Raw genomic sequence first — 24,546 nt, forward strand, 5'->3', positions numbered from 1 at the left:
AAGGTGTTTGCAAGACCGGGGTTATTCATTCTCATCGCAGCAATAATATACCATACATTCACTAGGTCAGGCACCGCTGGGATTCGAACCCAGGATCTCCTGTTTACTAGACAGGCGCTTTAACCAGCTAAGCCACGGCGCCGCCAAGCCGTGGGTTGTGCCTCGCGGTAGATCAGGTGTTAGTGGGATCCAGCACGTGGTGAACCATTCCCAAATTTAATGGAATTCCAGTGATTTCCTTTTCAGCCCTGCTCCACCCTCCTTAAATGGGTACCTTACTCCATGTGCCTTAGTTATCTAATCTCCTGTGTGATGACCAAGATACTAAAATAAAAGTTAAACTCTCTACTGCCTCAGGGCATCGCGGGGTTAAGAGGGCTTCCTCCTGCCCCTAACACAGTGACCCATGGTTGAAGCTTGGCCAGATCCTTTTACCTCTCTCTCCCCCTCCCAGGACAAACCCAGCAGAAGTAATGGTAGAGGTGAGTGGAGGGTTCTGAGTTAGGTGCAGATTTAGTTGTCTCAGTAGAGCCCTTCAAATGAAGGTATGTGCAGGAGAGAGGAACAGGTTCATGCAGTGGCGTGAGATGGAAGTGGCCACCCTCACTACAACCCTCCTGGAAGCAGAGCCATTCCTCCCCTCACCCAAATCCCAAACTTCATTTCACAAAGTCCTGGGTTTTTGTTTTCTTTCTTTTTGTATTAAAAAAATAATAACAGACACAATATCAAAAACACAAATGCCATTGGTAGAGGGAAGAGCTGAGAACGCCTGGGTCCCACCTGAGGGGCAGCACCAGGGACTCCATGGTCCACCAACCTCCCCCACCCTGGAGCAGCTAGGGGTTCAAACCCCTGGGTCCTCCTTGGGCCCCAGGCTCCCCTCCCCCCACTTAGGGAGGAGGTGGGAGAGAGAGCTGTCTCCCCCAATAAATAAGTGCAGCCCCAAACCTCGGGACTGGGACTCAGGCTCAGCTGGGATTTGGCGAGCCCATTTCAGCAGCGGGTCAGCAACCTTATCCAGAAGAAGGGCCTCCACCAGGGGTGGGAGGTGACCCTCCTCTTGGCTGGCCTGAAAAGTTCCACCCTCTGTTCACTAAGAAGCCAGAGGCAGCCTTTGGATCCCAGGCTGGTGATGGGGGTCCCACTCCCTAAGGTGGGAGAAGCTGGGGCAGTTTTCTATTGGTTGGTCCAGCCACATCTGAGTTCTGAGAATTGAAACATTGAAGAAGGATGCCTTGCATGGACTCCAGGAAGTGGCCCCAAAATGGAGTTTAGCTGGTGCCATTTTCTGCTGCACATAAGGCTGGACTGGACGAGCTCCCACCTTGTTCCTCCTCCTCCATGGCAGAGTCCTGAGAGCTTGAGACCTTGGCCTCAACTTGGGCCTGGGCCTCCTCACCACCCTCACCAATGCCACCCTCACCATCACCACCACCACCGCTGCTGCCACCCTCGCCTCCACCCTCCTCCATGGGCTCCAGCCCCAGTCCATCCAGCTCCGAGAAAAGCGGGTCATCAGAGTGGCCAGGGTCTTGGGAGCTGCTACCACAGTCCACACAGGCCTTAGAAGGAGAAAGGGATAATTGAGTTAGGCAGAATCCTCATTGCTAATCAACAGCCCAATTTCCCACGCAACCCTGTGGTACTTCCCAAAATGTGCTCCCAAGAAACCAGTCCTGGGATGCACCTGGGATCCAACAAGCTTGGAAAATGCCTTTTGAGTTCCACCCAGACTCCCCATGGGACAGTTACAATGTATGTTAGCATGGGAGGGGTTCGGAAAGGTTCTGCAAAAGCTCATGTGGTCTAATATAACCATATAACTTGGCAGCAAATTTAGTGGCATTAACATCCTTCAGAATCAACGATCCAAGGACACTAAGGATAGCCCTTAGCCTCTATCCCTTGAACATGAGCTCATTTTTTTTCTCTCACCATCACATCAAGGGCCCGAGGCAACTGTCCCTTGCGGACCCAGGAGTGCACAGCACCCAGTTCCCGCCGCTGGTCCTCTGAGAACCGAGGCTGCTGCTTCTGCATGGCTCGGAGCCGCTCTCGGTCCTGCTTTAGCACAGATGCCATGTCCCTGCACAAGGAAAGGTTTCAGAAGGCAGACGCTGGGATCCAGACCAGGACCAGTTAATGTTTTTCCTCTACCAAAGCCCCCACCCACGGTTTTCTGGTCCTCTCCTGAACCATAGGTACCTTTCAAGTTCAGTCAACCTGCTCTCAGGTTGAAAGAACTACGGTAAGGCTCCAAGGGATTGAGGGTAGTGTGGGAACATCCAGGTCGGAGCCATACCAGAAAAGGGAACCCAAATTTTTCTGGGCAATGAAGGAAAGCCAGTCTCCCTACTACCTCTGAGAGGAGGCTGAAGTGGCCTCTGAAACTCACCTGGAGGGCACCTGGTAGGTCATCATAACACGTTGGTCAGCATTGGCCATAAGCAGCCAGATGGGATCCTGGAGCACATACTTAATGACCTGGTCCCCAGGCTCAGCCCTGGCCTGAGCAGCTCCAGCTCCAGCTTCAGCTTCTGAAGAGTCAATGCTGCCAAAGTACTTGCTCGTGTGGCTGCTCTGACTGCTGCCTATGGAGTAGGGGGCAGGCCAGTGGAGCCAGTCTAGTCAGCATGTCCAACCCAGGGCCTCATCAAACCACCCTCGAAGGTCACACACTCAGCCCACTGTCCTTGGCAAGCTCAGCCTAGATGAGGCCTGGTTTACCAACTCCCCAGTTACTGTCCTAATCCCAGAGGTGTTGGAAGGTGGGCACTCACGGGTGATGCTGGCTGAGGTGCTGCCACCCTCATGGGAGCCTGAACCTGATCCAGAGCCCAAGCCAGAGCCAAGGGAGCCTGAGGCTGCAGAGCCTGTACCAGAACGCGAGTCCTCTTGCAGTAGCAGTTCCAACAGATCACTGGAGCCAGAGAGTGCATCCTGATTGGAGGATTCAGTTACCTCCACCTGAAGGAGGGGTTAAGGGGTTAGCACCTGGGCTTCCCTTCAACTGCTTCTACTGGAGGGGCCAGAGGAGGAACATCCAACCAAGAGTTCTGCTCCCCATTCCATGACACAGGGCCAAACTGAGACAGGAAAGCTAACAAAGAGTAGGGATGTGACACCAGACCCTTTCCAAGTGGCAAATGCCCTTTCAGCACTTATTGAGATGTCCTCACCACCTGTCAGAGAGACAAGACTGTCCCTTCATGGGGGTGGCAGCCCATTTCTGCCTCATTCAGAAATTCAGCTAGGATTTCCTGCCCCGTCTCCCATTTCCAAGAAGCCGAGACACCAGCCCACTAGGGCAGGAAGTAGCACCAGGGGGAAGAGGGACAAGGGCTAAGGGTCGGGGACTGGTAGCAGGGCATATGGGGTGAAAGCTCACCAATCTGGCTTCAGGCTCAGCGGCCTCCTCACTAGGAGGTGGGAGCCCAGCACTGCTCCCAGGACCCCCTGCAACAGTGCCCCCCTCAGGACGGGGGGGCTCCTCAAGTTGCAGCAGATTGAGCTGGAGTGGGGAACTGCATCTTGAGTTGAACAGTGGGGAGTCTGGGCGGCGTGGGGGACTGGGAGGAAGTGGGGGCAGGGATGGGGAGGGTGAGTGGGAGGCAGGGGTGGGAGGCCCCTCAGCTGGTGTCTGAGGTACCCCAAAGGGATAGCTAGATGTAGTCGGGAACAGATAGTTAGGGAGCACCAAGGCCACCATTGGAGTTACTAAGGGGGTAGGGAAAGTGGCAGAGGGCACAGATGTGGGAGCAGGAGGAATAGGCTGGGGACTTTCCCGTGGGGAGAACACTGGGAGTGGGTAAGGCTGGACCACTGCTGGGAAGGGAGTGGTGGCTGGAGGAGGGGGCCAAGGGCCAGAGGGGGGCACAGGTGAGGGGTGGGAGACATAGCAGGGGGCTTCGGCCCGTGGGGTCTGGTGGTGGCGTGAGCGCTTGGCTTTGGATCGGCAGTGGTGTCGGCGGCTGGGGGGTGCTGGGCCATGGTGGCAGCCTGTGGGGAAAGACTAGGGTTAGTGAGGGCCTCAGCCTGGCAGTTAGTGCCCCTGCCACTCCCACTGCTCTGACACATTGACCAGGGAGAGGGCAGGGAAAGGCCCCAGAAAGAGCTTCTCAGGCATGACAGAACAGAAGGGACTCAGGAGGTAGGGGCACCTTCAGGGAAGAATCACAGGAGCCAGGGAGAGGGGGGTTTATTGAGAAAGGAGCCAGGGAAAGGCAAGGTTACATGAGGGGTCAAGATGGGGATGTGCAAAGGACAGAGGCACACTGGCAGATGGGAGGAGGCAGAGTAGGTCCACAGACGAAAAGGAAGGCAGCTCCAGTCCATTTGCCAAAATCCTGCAGGCACTGCCAGCCTAGGTCCTCCTCCTGCCAGTCGAGGCTGTGCTGTCTGGCTTGCAGTGGAGTGAAGAGATGGGTGGGAAACCCCAGGACTGAGCCCTCAGTCCTGTATCCATCTGCACAGGACCTCCCTCAGGCCCCTGGAGGGGCTGCCCTTCATCTGCCCTTGAAGCTCCAACCCCACTGGGAGTTGGCCCAGAGTCTACGCAGATCTCTTGATCAGCAACATCTGAGACCTAGGTGAGCATACTTCCTGCCCCTGCCCCCAGGTTAGGCCTAAAGTAGCTTACCTGGAACAGAGCACCTCTGCCCTCCTGTCTCAGTGCCAGCCCCCCAGGTTGCCCTCCTCTGGCTGCAGCCCGGAACCCCAGCCTAAGGGGGAGAGGCTAGCAAGGGGCCTGTCCCTAGACAGGTCCCTGGTGGTAAAGGCAGCACCAGCCTGGGTCCCTGGAGCAGGCACATCTCCCTCAATGCCCACCATGCAACCATCTGGCCCTAGTCTGGGCAGAAGGCAGCTCAGGGAAGCCCCAGGTGACTACCTCGCTCGCCAGGGGCCGAGGGGGCCGTGGAAGAGTTGTCAAGTCCACGCAGCCTGCCAAGGTCTCGGAAGCGGTTGAGGAAGGCTTGCTCTTCCTTCTGTGTGTGCAGGGACAGCACGGCCTTGGTCAGGCCCACTGGGCGGTAGGCATCTGGGGCTGGGTCAGGGGCTACTGTGGGGCTGGGGGCCGGGCTGGGGGTTGGGCCTGGAGCTAGGCCAGGCAGTTCCTCCATCATGATGATGTCTAAGGAAAGTGAGATGGAGAAGGGACATCAGAACCATCTCAGGGGGCAACACATCCACATCACACCCTCCCTGTGCAATGACCCCACCCACCCCGGCCTTCTACCCTAGCCAAACCTGGGCCCATGTGCATCTCCTGGCCACCTCTCTGCTGAGGGCTGGCCCAAGGCCCACCTCTCCATGCAAAGTTGTTCCAGGACAGAGAGATACTCAATCCCTTCCAGTGGCCACTACTGTGCCAGGAACCCCTAGGGATGACACCATCACAGCTTATTGGAAATGAAACCTACCCCTTGCCCTTTATTCATACATTTTTGAAGTCAATACTTAAAGGCCCTTTAAGGAACTTCAACATTCCTTGCCTCAGACCTCTGTGGTCAGTACCCTGGGGCTGAACCCCCTTCCACATTCCATATTTTTATTTCAACTGACAGTAAAAAAAGAAAGCAGAATAAAGGAGGGGCAAGTAGCAGGGGCTGGTGGAAAATAAGCAGCAGTAGCCCCAAGCTAAGAGGGAACCTTCTTCTCTCCACTGGGGATGGAGGGAGAAGGGCAGGGAAAAGGAAGGTAAGAAGGAACTCTGGCTGGGGGATCAGGCAATGCCCCCCTCACTCCACGCCCATACCCGACTCCGGGGGCTTCTTGTCTCCCACATGGACGATGGTGGAGCTGAAGCTACACTGACTGGTCACGGACACCACGCTCTCCGCCTTATTGGCCAGGGCGAGCGGGCTCAAGGTGCTTCCCACCACTGGCTCCTTCCGTGGAGCGGCCCCCTCCCCAGACAGCACTGCTGATGATGGATCTGTGCAGAGAGATGGCACTGGTTACCACCCCCACCCCACTGGGAGGTCAGAAGAGGGGTTCCCAGGGAGGAGGGAGACAGAGGGACAATAGGGAGGAGTTTGAAGATCAGGAGGCAAAGAAAGAGGGCAGGGCAGGGCAGAGCGAGGTGGGGGCCTCCAAGGCAGAAGTGTAGACACCCAGGACCACTGGGCCAGGACAGGGCAATGGGAGCTGGGCATGTACTGGATCTTTACCTTTCTTGGTCCCTATGGGGACTGGACCTGTCCTCTGCTTGTCATCATCAGAGGCTGAGGAGGCAGTATAGGAGGAGGAGGAAGCGCATTTACGCTTGGTTGTGCTGGGGATGTTGCAGCTTTCCAGGTACCTGCGGATGGATGCAGCAGGGACATCAGGGCAAGGCCTGGGGTGGGGCAGACCAAGGGCTGAGGGGGAAGGTGCCAGACAGGCCTTACCTGAGGATGCTGTCCAGGCAGTTGATCTGCTGGTAGGAACAGCTGGAGGCTTCTTTCCTCTCAGCCTCCTCAGGGACCAAGGGTAGTGGAGCCTGGGTCAGAGCAGGGGCTGCCTCCAGCTCTGGGTCTGGGGACTGGCAAGGAAGGGCCTTGGTCTTGAATGTGCCTGTAGCTGGCACAAGGAGAGAAAAAGGTAAATGGGTCTGCGGTGAGGGAGAGGGGATCCTCAGGTCTCACTCCTCACCCCTACCCACAGTATCACCAACTCACCAGGGAGGCGAGGCTGGGGTGGAGGCCGGGCCCGGGACTCAATGAAAAGCTGCTGCCCCTGGTGCTTCACCAGATGCACATCCTTACAGATCTGCTGGAAAGTCACCTGTGGGCACAGCAGAGCAGTGGGCATACTAGGGTACCTGCCTAGTGCCAGAAGCCAAGGATGAAATAAAATAAAAGGTATCAGTAAAAAAGCATGAGGCCTGGACAGGAACAGACAAAGAAAGGAAGGAAGGAAGGAAGAGGGAGTGGGGCACAAGGAAAAGCTCTGGGTACGGCAGTGCTGACTCCAAGAAGGACAGGAGATCAGGCAATTAGGTAAACTGGAGAGGGTCACTCACTGGAACAGGTGGTCCAGGCCCCTCAGCATCACCGCCATTGCTATCACTGGAAGAGCCAGGGCTGTGGAGAGGGCCTGGGGACATCAAGGGGCCAACTCCACAGAGTCCTGTGGGGCTGGAGCTGTGCACAGGCTATGGCAGAGAGAAGGACAGGTTAGATATCTACAGTCTGCTTCCCACCCTCTTCATGCCTCTCAAGCTCCTCTCTTCAGCTCTTACCTGCAACAGTAGCCGATGGATCTGCTCTGAGAGCTCCTGGATATCAGAGTCCAGGGACAGAGTTGGACTGGGAGCCGGAGGAGTGAACACATCCTCATTCAGGGGTCCCCTGCGGAATTCAGAAAGTTGAGTCCAGTCGTGTGTCCCCAGTCCAGTCTTCAGCCCTGCCCCCTCCCACACTTCCCCATCCCCAAAGTTATCTAAATGACCACTCACGTGCGTACTTTATGGCGGCCCAACACAAAGGCCACCTTACGGCTCCAGGGGTGCACGAAGCCAGCCCAGCTGGTGTCCATGGTGACGTACTCCCCATTACGGGCACAGAAGCGAATAGGGGAGTGGTCAAAGGGTTGGCCTGCCAGCTGTAGGACTAATAGGAGTGACAAATAAGGTGGGGTGGTTAGTGGGAGGGAGAGATGAGCAAGGTAATGGGCCACCCCACTGGAGATCCAAGAGACCAAGGCACCCATGAGATATCACCATGAGAGCAGTGAAAAAGCCCAGGAGATAGCCAGGAAAGGAGAACAAGCTGAGAGAAACTTACTCTTCTTATGGATGGCCAGCATGAGTGGTCTGTCCTCGGGATGCAGGAACAAAAGCACTGGGGCCCCCAGGAGGTCCTGGGGTAGGTAGCCCAGCAGCGGAGCAGCCCTGCAATGGGAAGAGGTGTCAGAATAGCTATGAACCTCAGACCTAGCCACTCCCTTCCATCCAGGTGCTGACCCTACCTTTCATCCACATCCTGGAAGAGGCAGCTTGGTGTGTGACGTGTGGTGAAAATCCTCTTGTCAGGGGGGATACGGGGAGCTGTGGCACAGAATGTGTTGCTGTTGGGCTTCATCCAGAATGGTCCAGCTCCTCAGCCCTCCTCTCTACCTGGGGCCAGGATGGCCTCCTGGCAGTTAGCTCCAGGGGCTATGGCCCATTAAAAGGCTCTGGGCCATTCTTGTGCCTTGTACTAGTAATAACACTGAAAACCACCAAAGCTTCTTCACTCTGTCCCGGCTCAAAGCCCTTATCCAACCCAACACCCAAAAAAGAGTCAACCCCTCTCTAATAACACCACCTTCTGTTCCAAATTTCTAAAGACCTGGCTGGTGCCTCCCAGTCCTACATCCTGTACCCTACCCACAGCCTAGAGAAAAACCCTTCCTCCTACTCCCCACCAGGCCAGGGACCTGGCCCACCTACCTTCATAACCCGAGTGGATGCGTTCTGCAATGAGCAAGCAGCACGGCTGCGCAGGGGCCCCATCTGAGACCCGGATCTTGGTCACATATGGAGTTAGGCGGAATGGTTGATACCGAGGCCCTGGATCTCTGTCAGGACCTCCTCTAGCAAAGTAGAGAAAAGTTTTAGGGACTTGCAATGGAAAGTCACTGGTCCCTCAAGGTCATGGCCCACAAAGCAAAATATGGGGAGGATTAAGAAAGAGAGGCCTACTACTACTTGCCCCACGTACCTGATACGGCAGAAAACAGACTTCTCCTGGGTAAAATCCTTAACGCCTGAACCTGGGACAGATGAGAAAAGCAGTGAGCACATTTCCTATCTCTTACCTGGGCTAAGAAGAACCCATCATGGGAAAGCTTGGGTCCCCTGACCCTCCCAGCAAAAGTATCCTGGGGCTGTTCCCCTGACCCTCCCAGCAAAAGCATCCTGGGGCTGCTCATCCCTCCCCACAAGCACATGGGCATCTCACCTGCAGAGGCCCCAGTGCCCCAAGTGGGTAGACGAGATGGGGCCGTGGAGCCATAGAAGACACCCACATCCTGGGGAGCCAGGAGCTCTGAGAAGCGGGCACCCCGAAATACATCCCGCTTGCAACGCAGCAGAACTCCTGCCTGCTCCGAAATGTATACAATTCGGCCTGTCAGGAAGGAGACAGCCACCGAGAAGGTATCCTAGCAGGAGGGTAAGAATAAGAACGGATTAGGAGCTGTGGGAGCGGGATGGGAGTGCACTGGATAGACGAGCCAGGCTACTACAGACCTGGTTGCGAAGTGTATACTCAGATGTGATGTGCTCCAGCTCCTCCAGGGTGTAAGTGGACATGTCCATGGCACATGGCTCACCCTCCTCCAGGCTCCACTGCTGGTAGTATTCCTGGTTGGCTGCAAGGTGAGAGCACATGTGTGGTTCAGTAAGAAGACTGATCCCCCACAATGACCTAAGCCCTGGCATTTCCTCCTAAGAAACATCACTCACCCTGCACCTGCTTGACACAAGCCAGTGCATACTGTAGTGTGGCCAGGGTCCCAGAACGGCCTTTGCCCCTACGCTCTGGTGGCAGTCGAAGCTTGAGCTCCCGAAGTGCAGTCATGAGTTCCTTCTGAGTCCTTGCCCGAGCTGACTGTTCACTGCTACAGGGCCCATGGGAAAGGAGTGGGAAAGACATTAGTCCAAGAGTGTGGCCCAGGCCTCCAGATCTCTCCCCCAGCCTTCACCCCCACAAACCTGCAGCCACTGGTAGATGGGTTGTCCTGCTCTGAGCTGGCACTGAGGAGGCTGTAGGCAATGGAACTGCTGGGTGGGGATGGGCTCTGAGAGTTTGTGCTGGAGGAGAAGCAACAGCCCAAAATGAGGGGCAGGTGACTAGCAGCATGAAGCCTATTACCTACCTCAGTTCATTCACAAAATACTCCCAGATTTTGCAGCACACAAAAATACATACATACCTCTTGCTGCTCTCAGTGGTCTCCAGAAGGGCCGAGTCCTTGCCATTGCCAGAGGAGGAGCTATGTGAACTCCGTTGAGATGCACCCCTGGATTCATGCCCATTGGACTCATTGCCACTTGAGCCATTGCTATTGGCATCAGTATCATCAGCCAGATTGGGGCCTGGGCAAGGCCGGTGCTGTGGGGGTCCAGGGGATGGGACTCCCCCAGGACAAAAGGATTCACCGGGCCTGGGGTCCCTTCCCCCATCAGCCTCTTCTAGGGGATCACTCATGTCTGGGCCATGGGAAGGACAGGAGAACAGGGAAGGTGCAGAGGCCACAACGGTTGAACAAGGTGGCCTTGAGGCCTGGCTTGTGAGTGAGGTGGAAGAAGTGTTTCTGAAGTTTGAGAAGTTCGTTCACAGCCAGTACCTAAGGGGGAGAACAGGAAGGAAGGTTTGGAGAAAGCTGGACTATTAACATCATAGAATTCCGACATTATGCGACTCTCCCCTGCCTGGGGCTCCCAATGGGGGGCCAAGATATTTCTGTTTCCTATCCCCATACGGGTGCTACAGGTGGAAAGAGTCAAGACTATTCTCCACTTCCCTAGCCATTATGGCGTGGGTAAATAGAGCCTGAGCAGTCGACTAGACCTATGGCTATGGACCAATACCTGGACCTTTCCCATTCCCAAGTTCCCATCAAGTTCCAAGTCGGTCTGGGACTCCAAGACCGCAGAGCCAGAAAACTAGCTGAACGCCTCCTAAATTTAGGCTTCCGGGCTAATTTTATCCGGGGGCGGCACTACTCCCGCTGCACATGCGCAACGAAGTGCGCGCGGCCCCACCACGCGCTTCCGCCACCTCGGTCGCCAGGGAAACCGACGTCAGCCGCTGAGCTCAGCGGTTGCTGGAGGGACCAAGGGAGCAAGGGAGGGGCGACCCTCCCCCATATCTCCCCCACCCCCCCGCAGAAGTGAGGGAACGACCCACTCCCCCACTGGCGGTCACAGCCCGGGGTCGCCCACCCTAAAATAACCCAAGTCCCCGGACAGCCCTATGAAGAGGAATGGCCTAGAGAGATTCCAGGGGCTGGTCCAGGCCTCCCTAGAATCAAACACAACCGCCTCCGCCCCTTCGCGAAAAAGCCCCCCAACCTGGCTAGCGCCTGGATCCCAGTCACTATGGTCACTACGGTACATCCTTTCTTTCTCTGGCTCCTGACCCCCCTCCGGACCAACGGACTGAAGCTGGCACCTGCCATTATCAAGGACCAAGGAATCCTCTCCCCTCAGTTTCCTACTTTTCCAGCCGCCCCTCCCCCTCCCCGCATTCCAAGCCTGGAGCAGGGGACGCTAAACAGCCAACAGATAGTTCTTCCTCTGCTCCCCGTCCAACCACACCCCCATCCCGAGCATTTTCTGAGCGCCAGAAGAAAAGGGAAGGCTTTGGCTAACAGCAGGAACTAGCACCGGGAACGGGATGTTCCAGCCTGAAGCGGGCTGACATCACGGCCGGCTCGAGGCCAGGGATTGGAAGGGGGAGGGCAAGGAGCTCCAAAAGCCTGAAGAGGTCCTGGGGCCAAGGCAAACCTGGGGAGCCCTGTATGATAAGAAAAGAGACATGGGACATGCCCATTGAGGTTCTGTTGTGGGGTCGGGGTGGCTGGAACCGGGGAGCAAAGGTGGAGATAATATGAAAGGGTCAGGAGTGTGGACACCCGGTGCAGGTTGAGAGGAGCACCTAGGTCCCGGCGAACAGCCACAAGGAAGGCGGACTGCTGTTGTGCTGAGTGCCCGGGTTGAGTGTCCTATCAGATTGGAAGTGGCGGCGGCCTGACTCGAGAACAGAGACTGACCAGGGTGGCGACGGAGATTCCTACCTGGCGGTGCGAGCGCCTTCCAGCTGCCTGCCCGCTGCTGTTTCAGCCCTCTGCGGAGTAGAACCTCCGCTAGGCTAGGAGGCGGGTTGCATAATGCCAGGCACTGCCCCTCATTGGCCCCCTGCCCGCAGAGCTGTCGGCCCCGCCCCCGATTGGCTGGGGATCTCTTCCCGGCCCCTGATTGGCTACTGGCCCCCACTGAGGTCAGGGCTGTGTCACACACACCGGCGCACGTGGACCTGGGTGCTGGAGCTGGGCTGAAGGGCCCCAGACACCGCCCAGCCAATGGATGCAGGACGCTTTGCACAGTGAATAAAGGAAGGAAATAAGAGGAAGTAAGCTGTCCCTCTTTAGGGAAAATGCCTCCAAGCCACAGTAGGTACTCCAAGAGATGTCTACTTCCGGGATTAACCAGCAAAACATCTTGGCCTGCCCCGAGGTGAGAATGTAGACCCTGGGACCTGGATGAAGCTAGATGAGCTGGATGGACCCTGGGAGGAAGGGGAGACAGAAACCTCGCTTGGCCTTTCCTGGGTTCTCCTCCTCAATCTTGTCACCATACATAATGAACCAACGCCTTCCTCTGACACTCAAATCCTGGGAGGAGGTCAATTGAGGGTCCACGTGTGACTGGGGGATGAGTAGGTGGAGGGAAGATGCCGACAATGCAAGGGACAGCCAGAGCCAATAGGAGTTGTGAATGGAAACAATGCCAGGTGTTTTCATAACCAATCAGAGAAAAGGTCTCCAGGCAGCCTACATGGTGACTAGTGCTTCTTCAGAGGATACAGCCACCCACATTTAGGGCTGCCCCCAAAGTGGAGGGCCAGGAAGCCAGGGCAACAGAGAGATGAAGGGGGAGTAGAGGTTAAAAGAGGATAGCTAGAGCCCTCGATAGAGAAAGGTGGGGTGGCAATCAATTCATATCCCCACTACTTGAAAAAGAGAAAGCCAAGATACAGGGGCCTAACAGGGATCTCATCCATCTCAATTGCTGTATCCTCCATCACCCAGGAAAGGATTTGACACATGGTAGGTGATCAATAAATATGATAATTTTTGTTTCTAAGGATATAAATGTGGGAGGTGGTGAAGGAACCTGAGAAGTGGAACTACTTTTTTTTTTTTAAAGAAGGAAAGAGCAGAGTACTGAGTGCTAAAAAAGAGAACAGGGACTTGATTGGGGAAATAAAGCGCCAGTCTGGGTCCAGGAAAGCTGTTCTTACACAGCCCCTCCATCCAGCACTGTGATGAGTAGTCCCTCTTAGAACTCCCTGGAAACGTGGGTAGCAAGTGAAGAGGCCCCCACGCAACTGCTGACATAATCAGCTGTAGATGCACACCCCTCACTGTCACGTGGCCTAAGCTTTTCTTAACAATGGTGTTTCCCATTGAGGGGTGAGGGCAAGGCCTCTGAGGGAAAGCTGGGACACAGGGCTGTTATAAAATAACCCAGAAAAACCAAGACAGGAAAACACAGAAAACAAAGGATACAGGAACCTGGATTCTCAGCCTCCTCTTCTTGAAAATGGTCCCCCCCCCCCCAACACACCCACCCCTACTGTGTCCCTGCCCTTGTCTCATTTTCAGATCCTCTTCTATGAAAACGATTTTCTCCCTCTCCAGCTCTCTTCAGGGATTTAGGTATGATCTCCCCAGACCCAGGCAGTTCTTGCTCGCCCACCTCCACCTCCACATCTGTATTTTGCATAGACGAAAGGATCCAGCGCTCCAGCAGCCCCCACCTGCTCCCAAGGCCCCGGTTGTCCTGCCTCGCGGTCCCCACAGCAACCAGGCTCTGCTGCCGTCAATGGAGAAGAGGGGGCGGGAGACAGTGGTGACGTCAAAGCGGAGGAAGGGGGCGGGGCGAAGCAGCCGGGGAATGTGGGGCAGGGAGGCTGGAAAGGCAGCGGTTTGGGAGGCGGCCAGCCCAAGAGGGCGGCGGCTAGCGCACTTGGGAACATCGTGTTCTCTTGGCTGTTGGCCCAGGACATACACTCAGCCTGGACGCCTCCCCCAACCCAACGACAGCGGTCCTGTCCCAAAGCCAGGGATTCCTGGAGAGAGCTTTAGGAGGAGGGGGTCCCCCTTCCCCGCCCCCAGGCCTGGCTCTCCTTTTGGAACTCGCATCTGCTGGCCCCTCAGCTCGCTCCTAGCAGCTCCTGGCACTGGCTTTCCCCCTCTCCCAAACTGCACACTGCTGCTGACCCAGTACTAAAGAGCCAGGGCGGAGAAGTGGAGGCCCAAGTTCTGCGAGAGAAGACGCACCTTTGCTCCCTCCCAGAGGCCCCCTTCGGAGCCCAAATCTCTTGTTACTATGACAGCAGGGTAGGGGCGGGGAGAAGGAGAGGGAGGAGGGGCAAGGAGGTGAATGGGTCTAGGATGAGGAAATCAAACTGGGACAGAGCAAGTAGCCCAGTCTGGGGCCTGGATCCTGGAAGAAGGACAGGGAGGAATGAAGAAATTTGGGCTGGTGCCTGAAGACCAGAAGAACCAGGAAGAAGGGAAATGGGGAGTCATCAAAACTTGCAGAAAAACATGAGAATGTGAGAATAATTCCCAGTCACAACATTCACATAAATCTCTCACCCTGTCACAGTTGTTTTGTCACCCTACAGCCATTTTTTAAGCTACATTAAAAAAAAAAAAATAATAACCCAGGCCTTGTACTGAGCACTATACATGCATTAATCTCATTTAATCCCCCCCCCAAAAAAAACCTGTGAAATAGGTATTATTATGCATTATATAAAATGCTTGGTTATATATTTTTGTTGAGTTTTTTTTTAATTAAAGTCTTGTAAAAAATTAGGCATTATTACCTCCACTTTATGGGGGGACTACTAATAATTTATTAAACTTGTCTAATTTTCTGCCTTATAACATGGTCTCAGCCTCTTAACAAATGGAGCTCAGGGTTCAAGTGTGAGCTCTAAATGATGGCTGGTCATTCTGACTTCTTAACCCTCTGAACCTGTGAGGTGTTATTCAACCTCTAAGCTGCATTACAGCAAAAAAAAATGACAAACCTGGGCCTCTCAAATATCCAGCTAAGTTTGGTGCCTGGAACACAGATTCCATCTAACCCCTTCTTCCCCTTAGGTTCAATCGCCAAACGTTGTTTACACTCCCCACACACTTTTTGTATCCCATTTTCCCATGCTGAGATCACGCCAGTAGTCCCCCCTCAAAGGTTTCCTAGGAACCTCACTTCCTCATTTTTTCACCTTACTCCAGGCCACATTACCATAGGCCTTGCTATTTGTACAGACACTAACTAGAGCAAGCTCTTGGTGCCTCCCCACTTCAGGCGGCTCAGGAGGATCTGTGCACAGCCAATCTGCACAAACCCCTAATTTGTCCTCCTCTCATAACCCAACAATTGCTGCCCCACCTCTGTTCCCAGGGATGGCTCCTAGACCCAAATTCTCCCCTCGACACATGAGAAAGAACCACAGCATGATGAGACTGGCTCTAGGTCACACTAATCAGTACAGCACCCTTTCTCAAATCCCAGGCCAGCCCTTGGGTACCCTCCCATCCGCCCTATCAGGACCTCCCTCCAGCCTCAAAACCTCTTCTCTGCCTCTTTCAAGTGCTGAAGGCACCTATCCAAACCGCAGTCATGCACTGGAACATTCCCCATCAATTCTCAGGGGTACCATCCCCGAACCTCCCCCGGAACAGGGGCTTCCTTTCCATCGAGTCGCTGAGAGCTTCTGGACACCCTTCCCTGACATTCGAGTCTAGGTACCCTAGGGTAGTGGAGGGAACTGATGTTAGTAACTCCCACCCATGTCCTAAGCCGAGTTCGCGGTCTCTATTGTCCACAACCATCAGACCTCCCAGAGCGACAGTCATGCATTTGCAAGATCCCTCCACTCCACTATACCCCTTCTGACCGAACACACCATTCCGGAAAAACACATATAGCCCGTTCCTCATTTCTCTCCACCCCCGGGGTACTCACCGCTCGAAGCGCACGCAGAATCCAAATTTCTTCACCAGTGGGACGTAAGGTAGCGATTACACTGGCTTCACCAGGCCCGCCCACCGCCCAGGATGCCACGCCCTCCCCATCTTATTGGCTTAGAGACACCGACCCATGCCCCGCGCCGCGTGCAGCCGCCCCGCCCTCGCAAAGCCTCCATTGGAATTTTCAGTTGCCGTCGTCTTCCCATTGGTCAGCGTGACAACCGGTAGTGATAGATCCACGTGCGGGAGGGACAGCCTCTGTGCGTTGATTGGGAGACTTACCGGAAGCCACACCTCCATCCATTTCCGGAATTTCTATTGGCTGTAACAACAACCCGCGACCTACCCATATCGGTTGACGCAAACGCCAGTCCGGCCCTCCAAACTTTCTCATAGGCTGAGGTCGTGGAGATGTAGGTGACACGTGCTGGAGATCTCACGCGGCAACTTGTTTACCCAGAAGCTGGGGATTTTCCTTGACGACATTTACCCAAGAGTGTGTGCGCAGGCGCATCGAGCGTGACCTGCACGCAGGCGCAGATGTAAGCGGTGATGGCGTAGGTGGGGACAGTCTGTACAGAGACCCTGGCGTGACTGGGGCTTAGCTGCGGTTGTATGTCCCTGGTACTACCCAAAATTGGAAGACGCGAGCCCTAGGATGAAGCGGTCTTTAGATCTCACCGCCGCATCATGGCGATAACGAATAACATTACAGATGCCTCTTGATTATTTTCTGTGAGCCAGGCCAAGCGCTTCTCAAAAACGCCAAGGAGGCCGACACGCTTGCTACCCACTTCCTCACATATAAGACTGATTCAGAGGTTACATAATCTGTACGAAGTAATTCGATAGCCAACAGTGGAGCTAAAATTTGAAGTCAGGCCCCTGAAACCACAAAGAAAGAATATTCTAGGGCCCAGGGAAACAAATCTACAAGGGATTCAGGAGGACTTTTGTTGTTCTTTATATATATGACAGTAGAGTGTTTTGACATATTATACATACGTGGAGTATAACTTATTGTAATTAGAATCCCATTCTGTGGTTGCACGTTATATGAAGTCTCACTGGATGTGTATTCATATATGAACCTAAGAAAGTTATGTCTGATTCTATTGTTTTTCCTATTCCCATTTTCCCTCTCTTCCCTTCATTCTCTTTTGTCTAATCCAATGAACTTCTATTCTCCACCCTACCGCACCATTGTATGTTAGCAACCACATATCAAGAGAGAACATTCAGCTTTTTGGGGGGAGGGATTGGCTTATTTCACTTAACATGATAGTCTCTGGTTCCAACCATTTATTGGCAAATACATAATTTCATTCTTCTTTATGGCTGAGTAATATTCTATTGTATATATGTACATTTTCTTATCCGTTCATCTTTTGAAGGGCACCTAGGTTGGTTCCATAGCGTAGCTATTGTGCGTTGAGCTGCTATAAACAGGGATGTGGCTGCTTCACGTAGTATGCGGATTTAAACTTTTTTGGGCATATACCAAGGAATGGGATGACTGGGTCAAAGGAGATGCTTTTAACATACACAAAATCTTAGCATATTGTAATGTGGAAGTTTAGATAGACTGTATACCTGGTTACAAGAATTACCTGAGCCTTTTAGAACCACCTTATCAAACAAGCACAGTGGTACACACTTGTAATCCCAACAATTTGGGAAGTTGAAGCAGGAGATCTTGAGTTCAAAGCCAGCCTCAGCAGATTAGCGAGGCACTTAGCAACTCAGTGAGACTCTTCTCTCTAAAATAAAAATATATAATAGGGCTGGGGACATGGCTCACTGGTTAAGCATCCCTGGGTTCATTCCCCAGTACAGGAAAAAATATTTTTTTTTTTTTTAAACCACCTAGGGGCTGGGGTTGTGGCTCAGCGGTAGTGCACTTGCCTAGCATGCGTGAGGCGCTGGGTTCGATTCTCAGCACCGCATACAAATAAATAAAAATAAAGGTCCATCAACAAATAAAAAATTAAGAAAACATGTGACAATGAGAATCTCTAGAGAAGGGGCCTAAAAATCTATTTTTATTGTTTTTTTAAAATAAATGACAGCAGAATACATTACAATTCTTATTATACATATATAGCACAATTTTTCATATCTCTGGTTGTATATAAAGTATGTTCACACCAATTTGTGTCTTCTAAAAATTTGTTTTTGAAAGCAGCTCTAAAGATGGCCAGCCAGCTCAGCCAGTAGATCATGAGGCTTTAAAAGCATCCATGAGCCAGATATGGTAGCCCATGCCTATAATCCCAGCAGCTAAGGAGGTAGGAGAATCAAGTTTAAAGCCAGCCTCAGAAATTTATCGACAACAGGGGCTGGAGTGTGGCTCAGTGGCAGAGTGCTTGCCCCTCGCATGTGAGGTACTGGGTTCAAGCGTCAGCACCACATAAAAATAAACAAAATACAGATATTGTGTCCATGTATAGCTAAAATATATATATATTTGAAAAAAGAAATTTATCGACAACATATCTCAAAATAAAAAAGAGCTGGGGATATCGCTCAAGAGCTATACATCATCTATTCTATGTAGTATGTCAATACTATGTACTGTGTCAATACTACAGTTTGCTGTGTGTAATAAATCTGGGTCTTCCTGAGCTGATTCAACAAGTATTTAGCATTGGGAGGCTCAGGCAGTAGATCCAAAGTTTGAGACTACCCTCACCAACTTAGCGAGGTCCTAAGCAATTTAGACCCTGTTTCAAAAAACTACAGCAGGGAGCACTGGCATGTCTGTAATCCCAGCAACTCAGAAGGCTACAGCAGGAGGACTGAAAGTTCAAGGCCAGCCTTGCAATTTAGGCCCTAAGCAACTTAGCAAGAACCTGTGTCAAAATAAGAAAAAGGGCTGGAGTTACTCGGTGGTTAAGTACCCCTGGGTTTAATCCCTGGTCCCTGCAAAATATAAAAAAGGCTGAAATGCAGCTCTGTGGTAAAGCACCCCTGGGTTCAATATCTAGTACCAAACAAAATCAAGTATTTATTAATCCCTTTGACACTGGCATACTGCTGAGCACAAAGGGGAAAGAGATCATTTACGACATGACCATCTACTCAGACCTAGGAGTGAATAACCACTGGGAGCAACTACAGAGCACCTAAATCTAGGAGGGGGCAAAGGAGTCCAACATCAAAAGCTCGCCCCAGGCAAGGGAGGGGGTAAGCTGGGAACCCCAGAACTTCGAAGTTCAGCAGCCATTACCAATTCCTGGTGCCCCTCTGTTGGCCACCTGAGGAATCACAATTTGCTTTGCTAAAGATCAGGGCCTCCTGCAAAGCCCAGCTGCTTCCCAACCTCCAGTTATACCTGTAGATCCAACATCCTTCTCACTTGTTAACAAAGGATTAATCCCAGTAACTCCGGAGTCTGTGGTAATCTGCGGAATCTGCAACAGGGGACCTTGAGTTCAAAGCCAGCCTGGGCGATTTACCCAGACTGTCTGGAAATAAAATAAAAAGGACTGGAGATGCAGCTCAATACTGGAGCACTTGCCTAGCATGTGCTAGGCCCTAGGTTCAATCCTTAGCAGAGAAAACACACACACACACACACACACACACAAAAATACAGACACTACCTGGTTACTCATTACACATTTATTGTACATTTTCACAATCTGGATGCGCCACAGAATTGGGGGCACGGGATGGGGGAAGAGGGAAGGCAGGGGACACTGGGATAATATGGGGGGTCTAGAACACAGCACCCCCACCCCCAGCATCTCTCCTACCCTTTCACACCACAATTTAGATCTCCCTGCTCCCCCTCCACACAGAAAACCTGGAGTGGTGGTGGGGGCATGGGGAGTTTGGGGGCCCCCTCCAGTGGCAGGCTAAGGGACTGCACCCTCAGACCCCTAAAATTGTGCCATTTAAAAAGACATTAGACCCATCCTCTATCACTTCACCCAATGAGGGGATAGCTCTCTCTGGGGCTCAACAGCACCAGAAAAGGGCAAGGATTCCCCATCATCCAGCAAGTCCCATACACACATTGGCAGTGACTAATACCCCCACCCTGAATACAGGGGGGCAGTCAGAGGAGCTGGGCAGTGATGGGGGCAACACCCCCCAAACAGGGGAGGAAGGTTTCAGTCCAACCTCCAGCAGGGGTGAGGCCAGAGATTTCAGGCAGGAATTGGGGGGATTCTCTGCCCTGTCCCACTCCTCCCCAAGGCAGTGATGACCCCCCACACACACTGGTAGCCACTCCTCCCAAAAGAGATCAGATTGTTGCCAACCCCCAACTCTCCTGGTGGGAGGAGGAGGCAGATCAGGCAGATGGGAAGGAGGGAGACCCCTGGGAATGTCAGTTGCGTGCCCCACATGAAAATTGGGGAGCAGGAATGTAGGGAGAGACCCCAAGTGGCAGAGTTATTGGTCCATCATAACACACTGAACTCCAAGACACTTACACACCAGCTGGGGGGAGGGAGAGGAGGGTACAAGAGGATTGGAAAATTAGGATAGGGAAGGCAAACTGGACTAGAGGGGCTAGGAGGGGGCAATACTGGGGACCAGGGCCGCCTGGTTCCCCAAAAGCCCAGACTCCCCACCACCTGCATGTAATGTCGTGCAAATGAAAGTGTGATACAAGGACCAATGGGGACTAACTCCTCAGTAAAAAAGAAACACAGGTTGAGAGAAGAGAAAAATGGAAGAAGGAAACCTAAAGAGATGTCAGTATGCAAATGATATGCTAAATAACATGCTGGAAGCTCCCAGAAGACCTTGGGATTCTTAGGACCGAGTAGGGCCAGTCTCAGAACCTCCCAAAGGGTGCAAAGATGCACCTAGGGAGGACTGGACAGGTACTTTTTTATCTTTTGGGGTGTTGCATGGGGGACTGGTGAGGGGAGAGGGTCAGTTAAATCCAAGGGAAGGAGAAGGAGAGAGGGAATATTGCATAGCAGATGCAAATGTAGGGACTTGGGACTGTTCAGGAAGAGAGGGAAAGGGAAGAGGAAGAGAGAGGAGATGGGAACCTCAGGAAGGGGTGTTAAGGACAACCGGAAAAATCTTCTAGTAATAAAACTACAAACAGACCAAATATATATAATATTATATATGTATAAATAACAGCTGGCTATTTACAAGGGGGCACACACACGGACACACACACACACGGATCCAGGGGAAGGGTGCTGAAAGATATGGCTGAGAGGTGAAGGAACGGCTGGGGGTGGGGGAGAGGCCCTTCTCTAGGCAGGGCAGACTCCTCAGGGATTTAAGTGCTGAAGTAAACTGTGGAGAGAGGGTAAGAGAAGGAGGAAGAGGGAGAGGGGAGAAAGAGAAAGAAAGCAGTGTGTCAGGCCTGGCCCTGTTCCAATCGTCCCCACTCCACTCCCCAGCTGCTTGGTGTCCCTTCCCCTCTCTTGGCCTCAGTATCTCCATCTATAAAGCAAAAGCTCTGGATGGTGGGTTCCAAAGTCCCTTTAACTCTATAGCATGGTCTTATAATCAAAGACCCCTAATTCTGTGGGCCTCTGAAACTACAAGCTCTCAAACAGTGGGGTAGCTGGCTTCCTGGTCATATCTTAAGTCTCTGGGCCTTTCCCATCTCCTTCTCCCCAGTTCTAGAGTTCCCAGACTGGGCTCTTAGGCCCAAAGGGTCCTCAATAGAATACTGGGGACCCACCGGATTTCCTATTTTCAAAATCATAATAGAAATTGCCCATATACAGGCAAAGTGAAGGCTAAACAACACAAAGGTTTTCAGCTCTAGATGAACCAGAACTGCAATTAGCAGCTACATATGTCTTTTGTTGAAAAGTCAAAACTAGGTTAATGACCTTCAAAACCCAGAATCCACAGGGGAAATCGCTCCAGAGAAAGGGCCCTGGCCACTCCTGCCCCACTCACCGATGATGATGATGAGGATGATGGCGCAAATCACTCCCAAGATTATCATCATCTGGGGGTAAGAAGGGATGTCAGTAAGATAAACCATGATACCCCCATATACCCAGTCCTCCTACCTGCCCCTCGTTTACCTTGAGGTTTTTCCACCAGTATTTGCGCTTGAGCTTGGCTGCACTTGTTTCAAACTGGGAGGCCCCTGCCTGGAGTGCATCTGCACGGTCATCCAGTTCCGATAGCTTCTGGTCCCGCTCCAGGACCTTGTCCACATTCACCCTCATAATGTCCACCACCTGGGGGAGGGGTCCAGGAGGCAGGGAGTGTGCCAAGTCCCGCCTGAACAAGGGCATTCCTCGAACATGTGCCCACTGTGCCACACATGGTACATGCACCCCGATGCTGCCAGGCTAACATGCCAAGGACACACACAGAACATGCCTAGCACACCTGGGGACATGCAAGGAGCATACATCAGGGGTTTGCTGGTAGCCAGACATCTCAGATGTCAAAGCAACACCCTATATCTATGAAGCCTCAAGCAGGCTATCCATCATCAGAACACACCTGCCCAGGCAGGCACACCCCAGGCTAGCACCCTTCCAAGTGTGTGCTGAAAGGGAGATAGGGATTGGGCATGGCATGTCTTTTGACTCAAAAACCACAGGCCATAGACTGTCATCGCTCTCAAACCAAGATTGGCCCTCCACAACTGTTTGCCAATCCCAGTCTTACCCACTGTCTTTGACACCCGTCCCCCACACTCACCTCATCCACCTGGGCCTGGGTCTGCTGCAGTCTCCTGTTACTGGTGAGGTTTGGAGGGGGCGCAGGGGGTCCACCCTCCCCAGCTGGAGCGGCAGGGGGGGCGGTGGCAGCAGTAGCCGACCTGAGGAGCAGGAACGGATTAAGACCCAGGGCCTGAGGCCGCTAGCACCATGGTCAGGGCTCCGCCCATCCACCTGTCCACGGATCGTCCCTCCAGTCCTCCTTTTCGGAAGGAAGGCCACCCGATGGGATCACCGGTCTCTATCCCGCCCTGCCGCGGAAGAGCTGCGTGACCTTGAACGAGCCCCCCCTCCCCCTTCCGGGCCTCAGTTTCCCCGCCCGTCACATGAGGGCGACCTCACGGTCACAGTCCGGGGTCCACCAGAAATGACTGAAGGCCGCGGTGACAGGGGTGGGGCAGGGCGGGAGGACGCGGGATCCGCTGCCTCCCGCGGCCATCGCCCGCGCGGGCCTACCGGGGACGCTTGTCTCCCCGGCCGCCCGCGCGCAGTCATGGAGCCAGCCGGGCCCCCGGGCGCGGAGAGTGCGGGTGGGACCCCGGCACTACCCGCGGCCGGTTTCCAAAGGCAGCGGCCGGCACGGGCAGCGCGGTGCGGGCGGCGAGCGGCCGACTCACATGGCGGGGGCAGCGGGCGGAGGACTTGGCAGCGGCAGTGATGGCAGCAGCAGCGGCAGCGGCTCGCGCTGGCTCGGACTGGCGCTGGCTGCCCGGGACGGGAAGATGGCGGCCGCGCGTCACCCGCATCCGGGCACTGCGGGAGGGGGCGGGGCTAGGCAGGAGACACCTCGGGAGCGGGAGCGGGGGCGGGGCGGGAGCGGGGGCGGGGCGGGGCGGGGCAGGGCGCGGCGGGCGGGGGTCTTGTGTTGCTGGGGCTCCCGCACCTGCCTCAGCACCGCCGAGAGCCCCCAGGTGACTGTTGCGGCTCCCCTAAACCCACCGCCACACCTTGTCTAACCACTGGTTCAACCGCTCCCAAGCCCTCTGCCACCTGTGTCTTCTGTATGGCATACCACACTCCTCGCATACCACGGGTCCCACTCCACCTAAACTACTTCGTCCCTCATCTGCGAATCCAGTATACGAGTCTGCACGCACCCTTCACAGCACAAAGTCTCCCAACACCTGACAACCAACTTCAAGCACCTGGAATGGGCTGAGGATGGGAAATAAGAAAGGGCCAGTACAGGTGGCCCGGAAATGTGTGTAGCTGGGACCCTGTTGCTGGGGTAGAGTGGAGTGGTGGGAGTTGATCCTACCCCATCATAGGACAAGTAGATGTCTCAAGGGAGGTATGGGATACTCTGCCACTAAAGGGTATGAACTAAAACCCTATCCCCAACCAAGTCCTAGGAGAGCCTGCAGGCCCTTGAAAGCTGCGGATCCTCACAGTTGAAGTTCAGGCCCAGGGTATTCTGTAAGCAAAGCTGGAGCAAGCGTGACTGAGGTACAGCAAGCTAAAGAATCCGGAGAGGAGGGCAGAGACTGCCCCGTAGGGCTGCTTCACATAGTGGTTGCAGGCTAGCCAACACCTAGTTCTTTCCCAGACTGTCCAGGCAGGAGAGGGCAAGGGCAACACCTGCAGTACTCAGATTATACATCCTACTTTACATGGGGATTCCAATCACAGATGTGACCTTGGACATCCTCTCTCTGGAGCAACTACGTGTGTAGACATCAACTTTGTTCAATGATTTGACCTGGGTAATGGGAAGAGATTATTTCAGGCCTGGTCCATCCCTGACATCCATCTGGGTCCTCTAAACTGACCCAGCAGCTGTACACACTCCCATCCAGCTTCTCAAAGAAGATTGAACCAGTGAGTTACTGGTGGGTCAAAGCCAGGGAGAAGGAGGCATTTTAGAGGAGGCCTAGTGTCCCTGCCTTGGGGGGTACTCACTACATCCCTGGAGGCTTGGGGAGGAAGATTGGTGGCCTTGATCTCTGAGCCAAACAGGAGCTGGCTTCTTCCCACCCCCACCCAGGCTTTCCAGGGCTTCAGAATCTGTGATCTTCTTCCACTGCAGTGCCCCACCCCCTCCTAGCAGAAGCCCAGGGACTGGCTCTGTCACCAGAGGTGTCATTTCCCAGCTGTCTGGGGGAGGTGAGTGAGCAGCTAGTGTATGTGCTGG

The 24,546-nt window shown here is 53.7% G+C and overlaps 2 protein-coding genes and 1 non-coding gene across 5 annotated transcripts; all 3 read right to left on the bottom strand.

Moving 5' to 3' along the window:
- Positions 1–68: 68 nt before the first annotated feature.
- Trnat-agu (transfer RNA threonine (anticodon AGU)) lies at positions 69–142 on the bottom strand. The gene has a single exon. It is a non-coding gene; the product is annotated as a tRNA-Thr (tRNA).
- Positions 143–698: 556 nt separating this feature from the next.
- Positions 699–15,819, bottom strand: Per1 (period circadian regulator 1). Of its 3 annotated transcripts, none has more exons than XM_076871273.1 (23): positions 15,740–15,819; positions 9,904–10,317; positions 9,683–9,781; positions 9,434–9,588; positions 9,218–9,339; positions 8,928–9,129; positions 8,688–8,739; positions 8,417–8,559; positions 7,954–8,032; positions 7,770–7,876; positions 7,442–7,595; positions 7,226–7,334; positions 7,007–7,138; positions 6,663–6,768; positions 6,393–6,564; positions 6,174–6,304; positions 5,759–5,938; positions 4,892–5,134; positions 3,392–4,002; positions 2,784–2,970; positions 2,399–2,594; positions 1,939–2,089; positions 699–1,565 (listed from the first exon to the last, which is right to left on the bottom strand). In XM_076871273.1, the coding sequence occupies exons 2-23, from the start codon at positions 10,176–10,178 to the stop codon at positions 1,275–1,277; spliced, it is 3,897 nt and encodes a 1,298-aa protein (XP_076727388.1). In that variant the 5' UTR covers positions 10,179–10,317; positions 15,740–15,819; the 3' UTR covers positions 699–1,274. The 3 variants fall into 3 exon arrangements, with proteins under 3 accessions (XP_076727388.1, XP_076727387.1, XP_076727389.1); XM_076871272.1 differs by lacking the exon at positions 15,740–15,819 and adding an exon at positions 11,770–13,214; XM_076871274.1 differs by lacking the exons at positions 5,759–5,938; positions 15,740–15,819 and adding an exon at positions 11,770–13,214.
- Positions 15,820–19,353: 3,534 nt separating this feature from the next.
- Positions 19,354–23,154, bottom strand: Vamp2 (vesicle associated membrane protein 2). Its single transcript, XM_076870721.1, has 5 exons — positions 23,033–23,154; positions 22,396–22,516; positions 21,765–21,923; positions 21,634–21,685; positions 19,354–21,015 (listed from the first exon to the last, which is right to left on the bottom strand). Coding segments are annotated over exons 1-5 (351 nt in total). The 5' UTR covers positions 23,035–23,154; the 3' UTR covers positions 19,354–20,998.
- Positions 23,155–24,546: the final 1,392 nt, after the last annotated feature.

The sequence above is a fragment of the Callospermophilus lateralis genome, chromosome 11 (genome assembly GCF_048772815.1).
Source record: "Callospermophilus lateralis isolate mCalLat2 chromosome 11, mCalLat2.hap1, whole genome shotgun sequence".
Classification (NCBI taxonomy): Eukaryota; Metazoa; Chordata; class Mammalia; order Rodentia; family Sciuridae; genus Callospermophilus; species Callospermophilus lateralis.

What these genes read in the sequence shown, in the direction of transcription:
- Vamp2 (XM_076870721.1), bottom strand. An exon ending in CCCAGGCCCAGGTGGATGAG is followed by an intron (nt 21,924 to 22,395) that starts GTGAGTGTGGGG and finishes CCCCTCCCCCAG; the next exon opens with GTGGTGGACATTATGAGGGT. An exon ending in ACTGGTGGAAAAACCTCAAG is followed by an intron (nt 21,686 to 21,764) that starts GTAAACGAGGGG and finishes TCTTACCCCCAG; the next exon opens with ATGATGATAATCTTGGGAGT.
- Per1 (XM_076871273.1), bottom strand. Translation starts at nt 10,178, where the DNA reads ATGAGTGATCCCCTAGAAGAGGCTGATGGGGGAAGGGACCCCAGGCCC. An exon ending in GGCCTGGACCACCTGTTCCA is followed by an intron (nt 6,769 to 7,006) that starts GTGAGTGACCCT and finishes CTGTGCCCACAG; the next exon opens with GTGACTTTCCAGCAGATCTG. An exon ending in ACCTACCAGGTGCCCTCCAG is followed by an intron (nt 2,090 to 2,398) that starts GTGAGTTTCAGA and finishes TTCCTTGTGCAG; the next exon opens with GGACATGGCATCTGTGCTAA.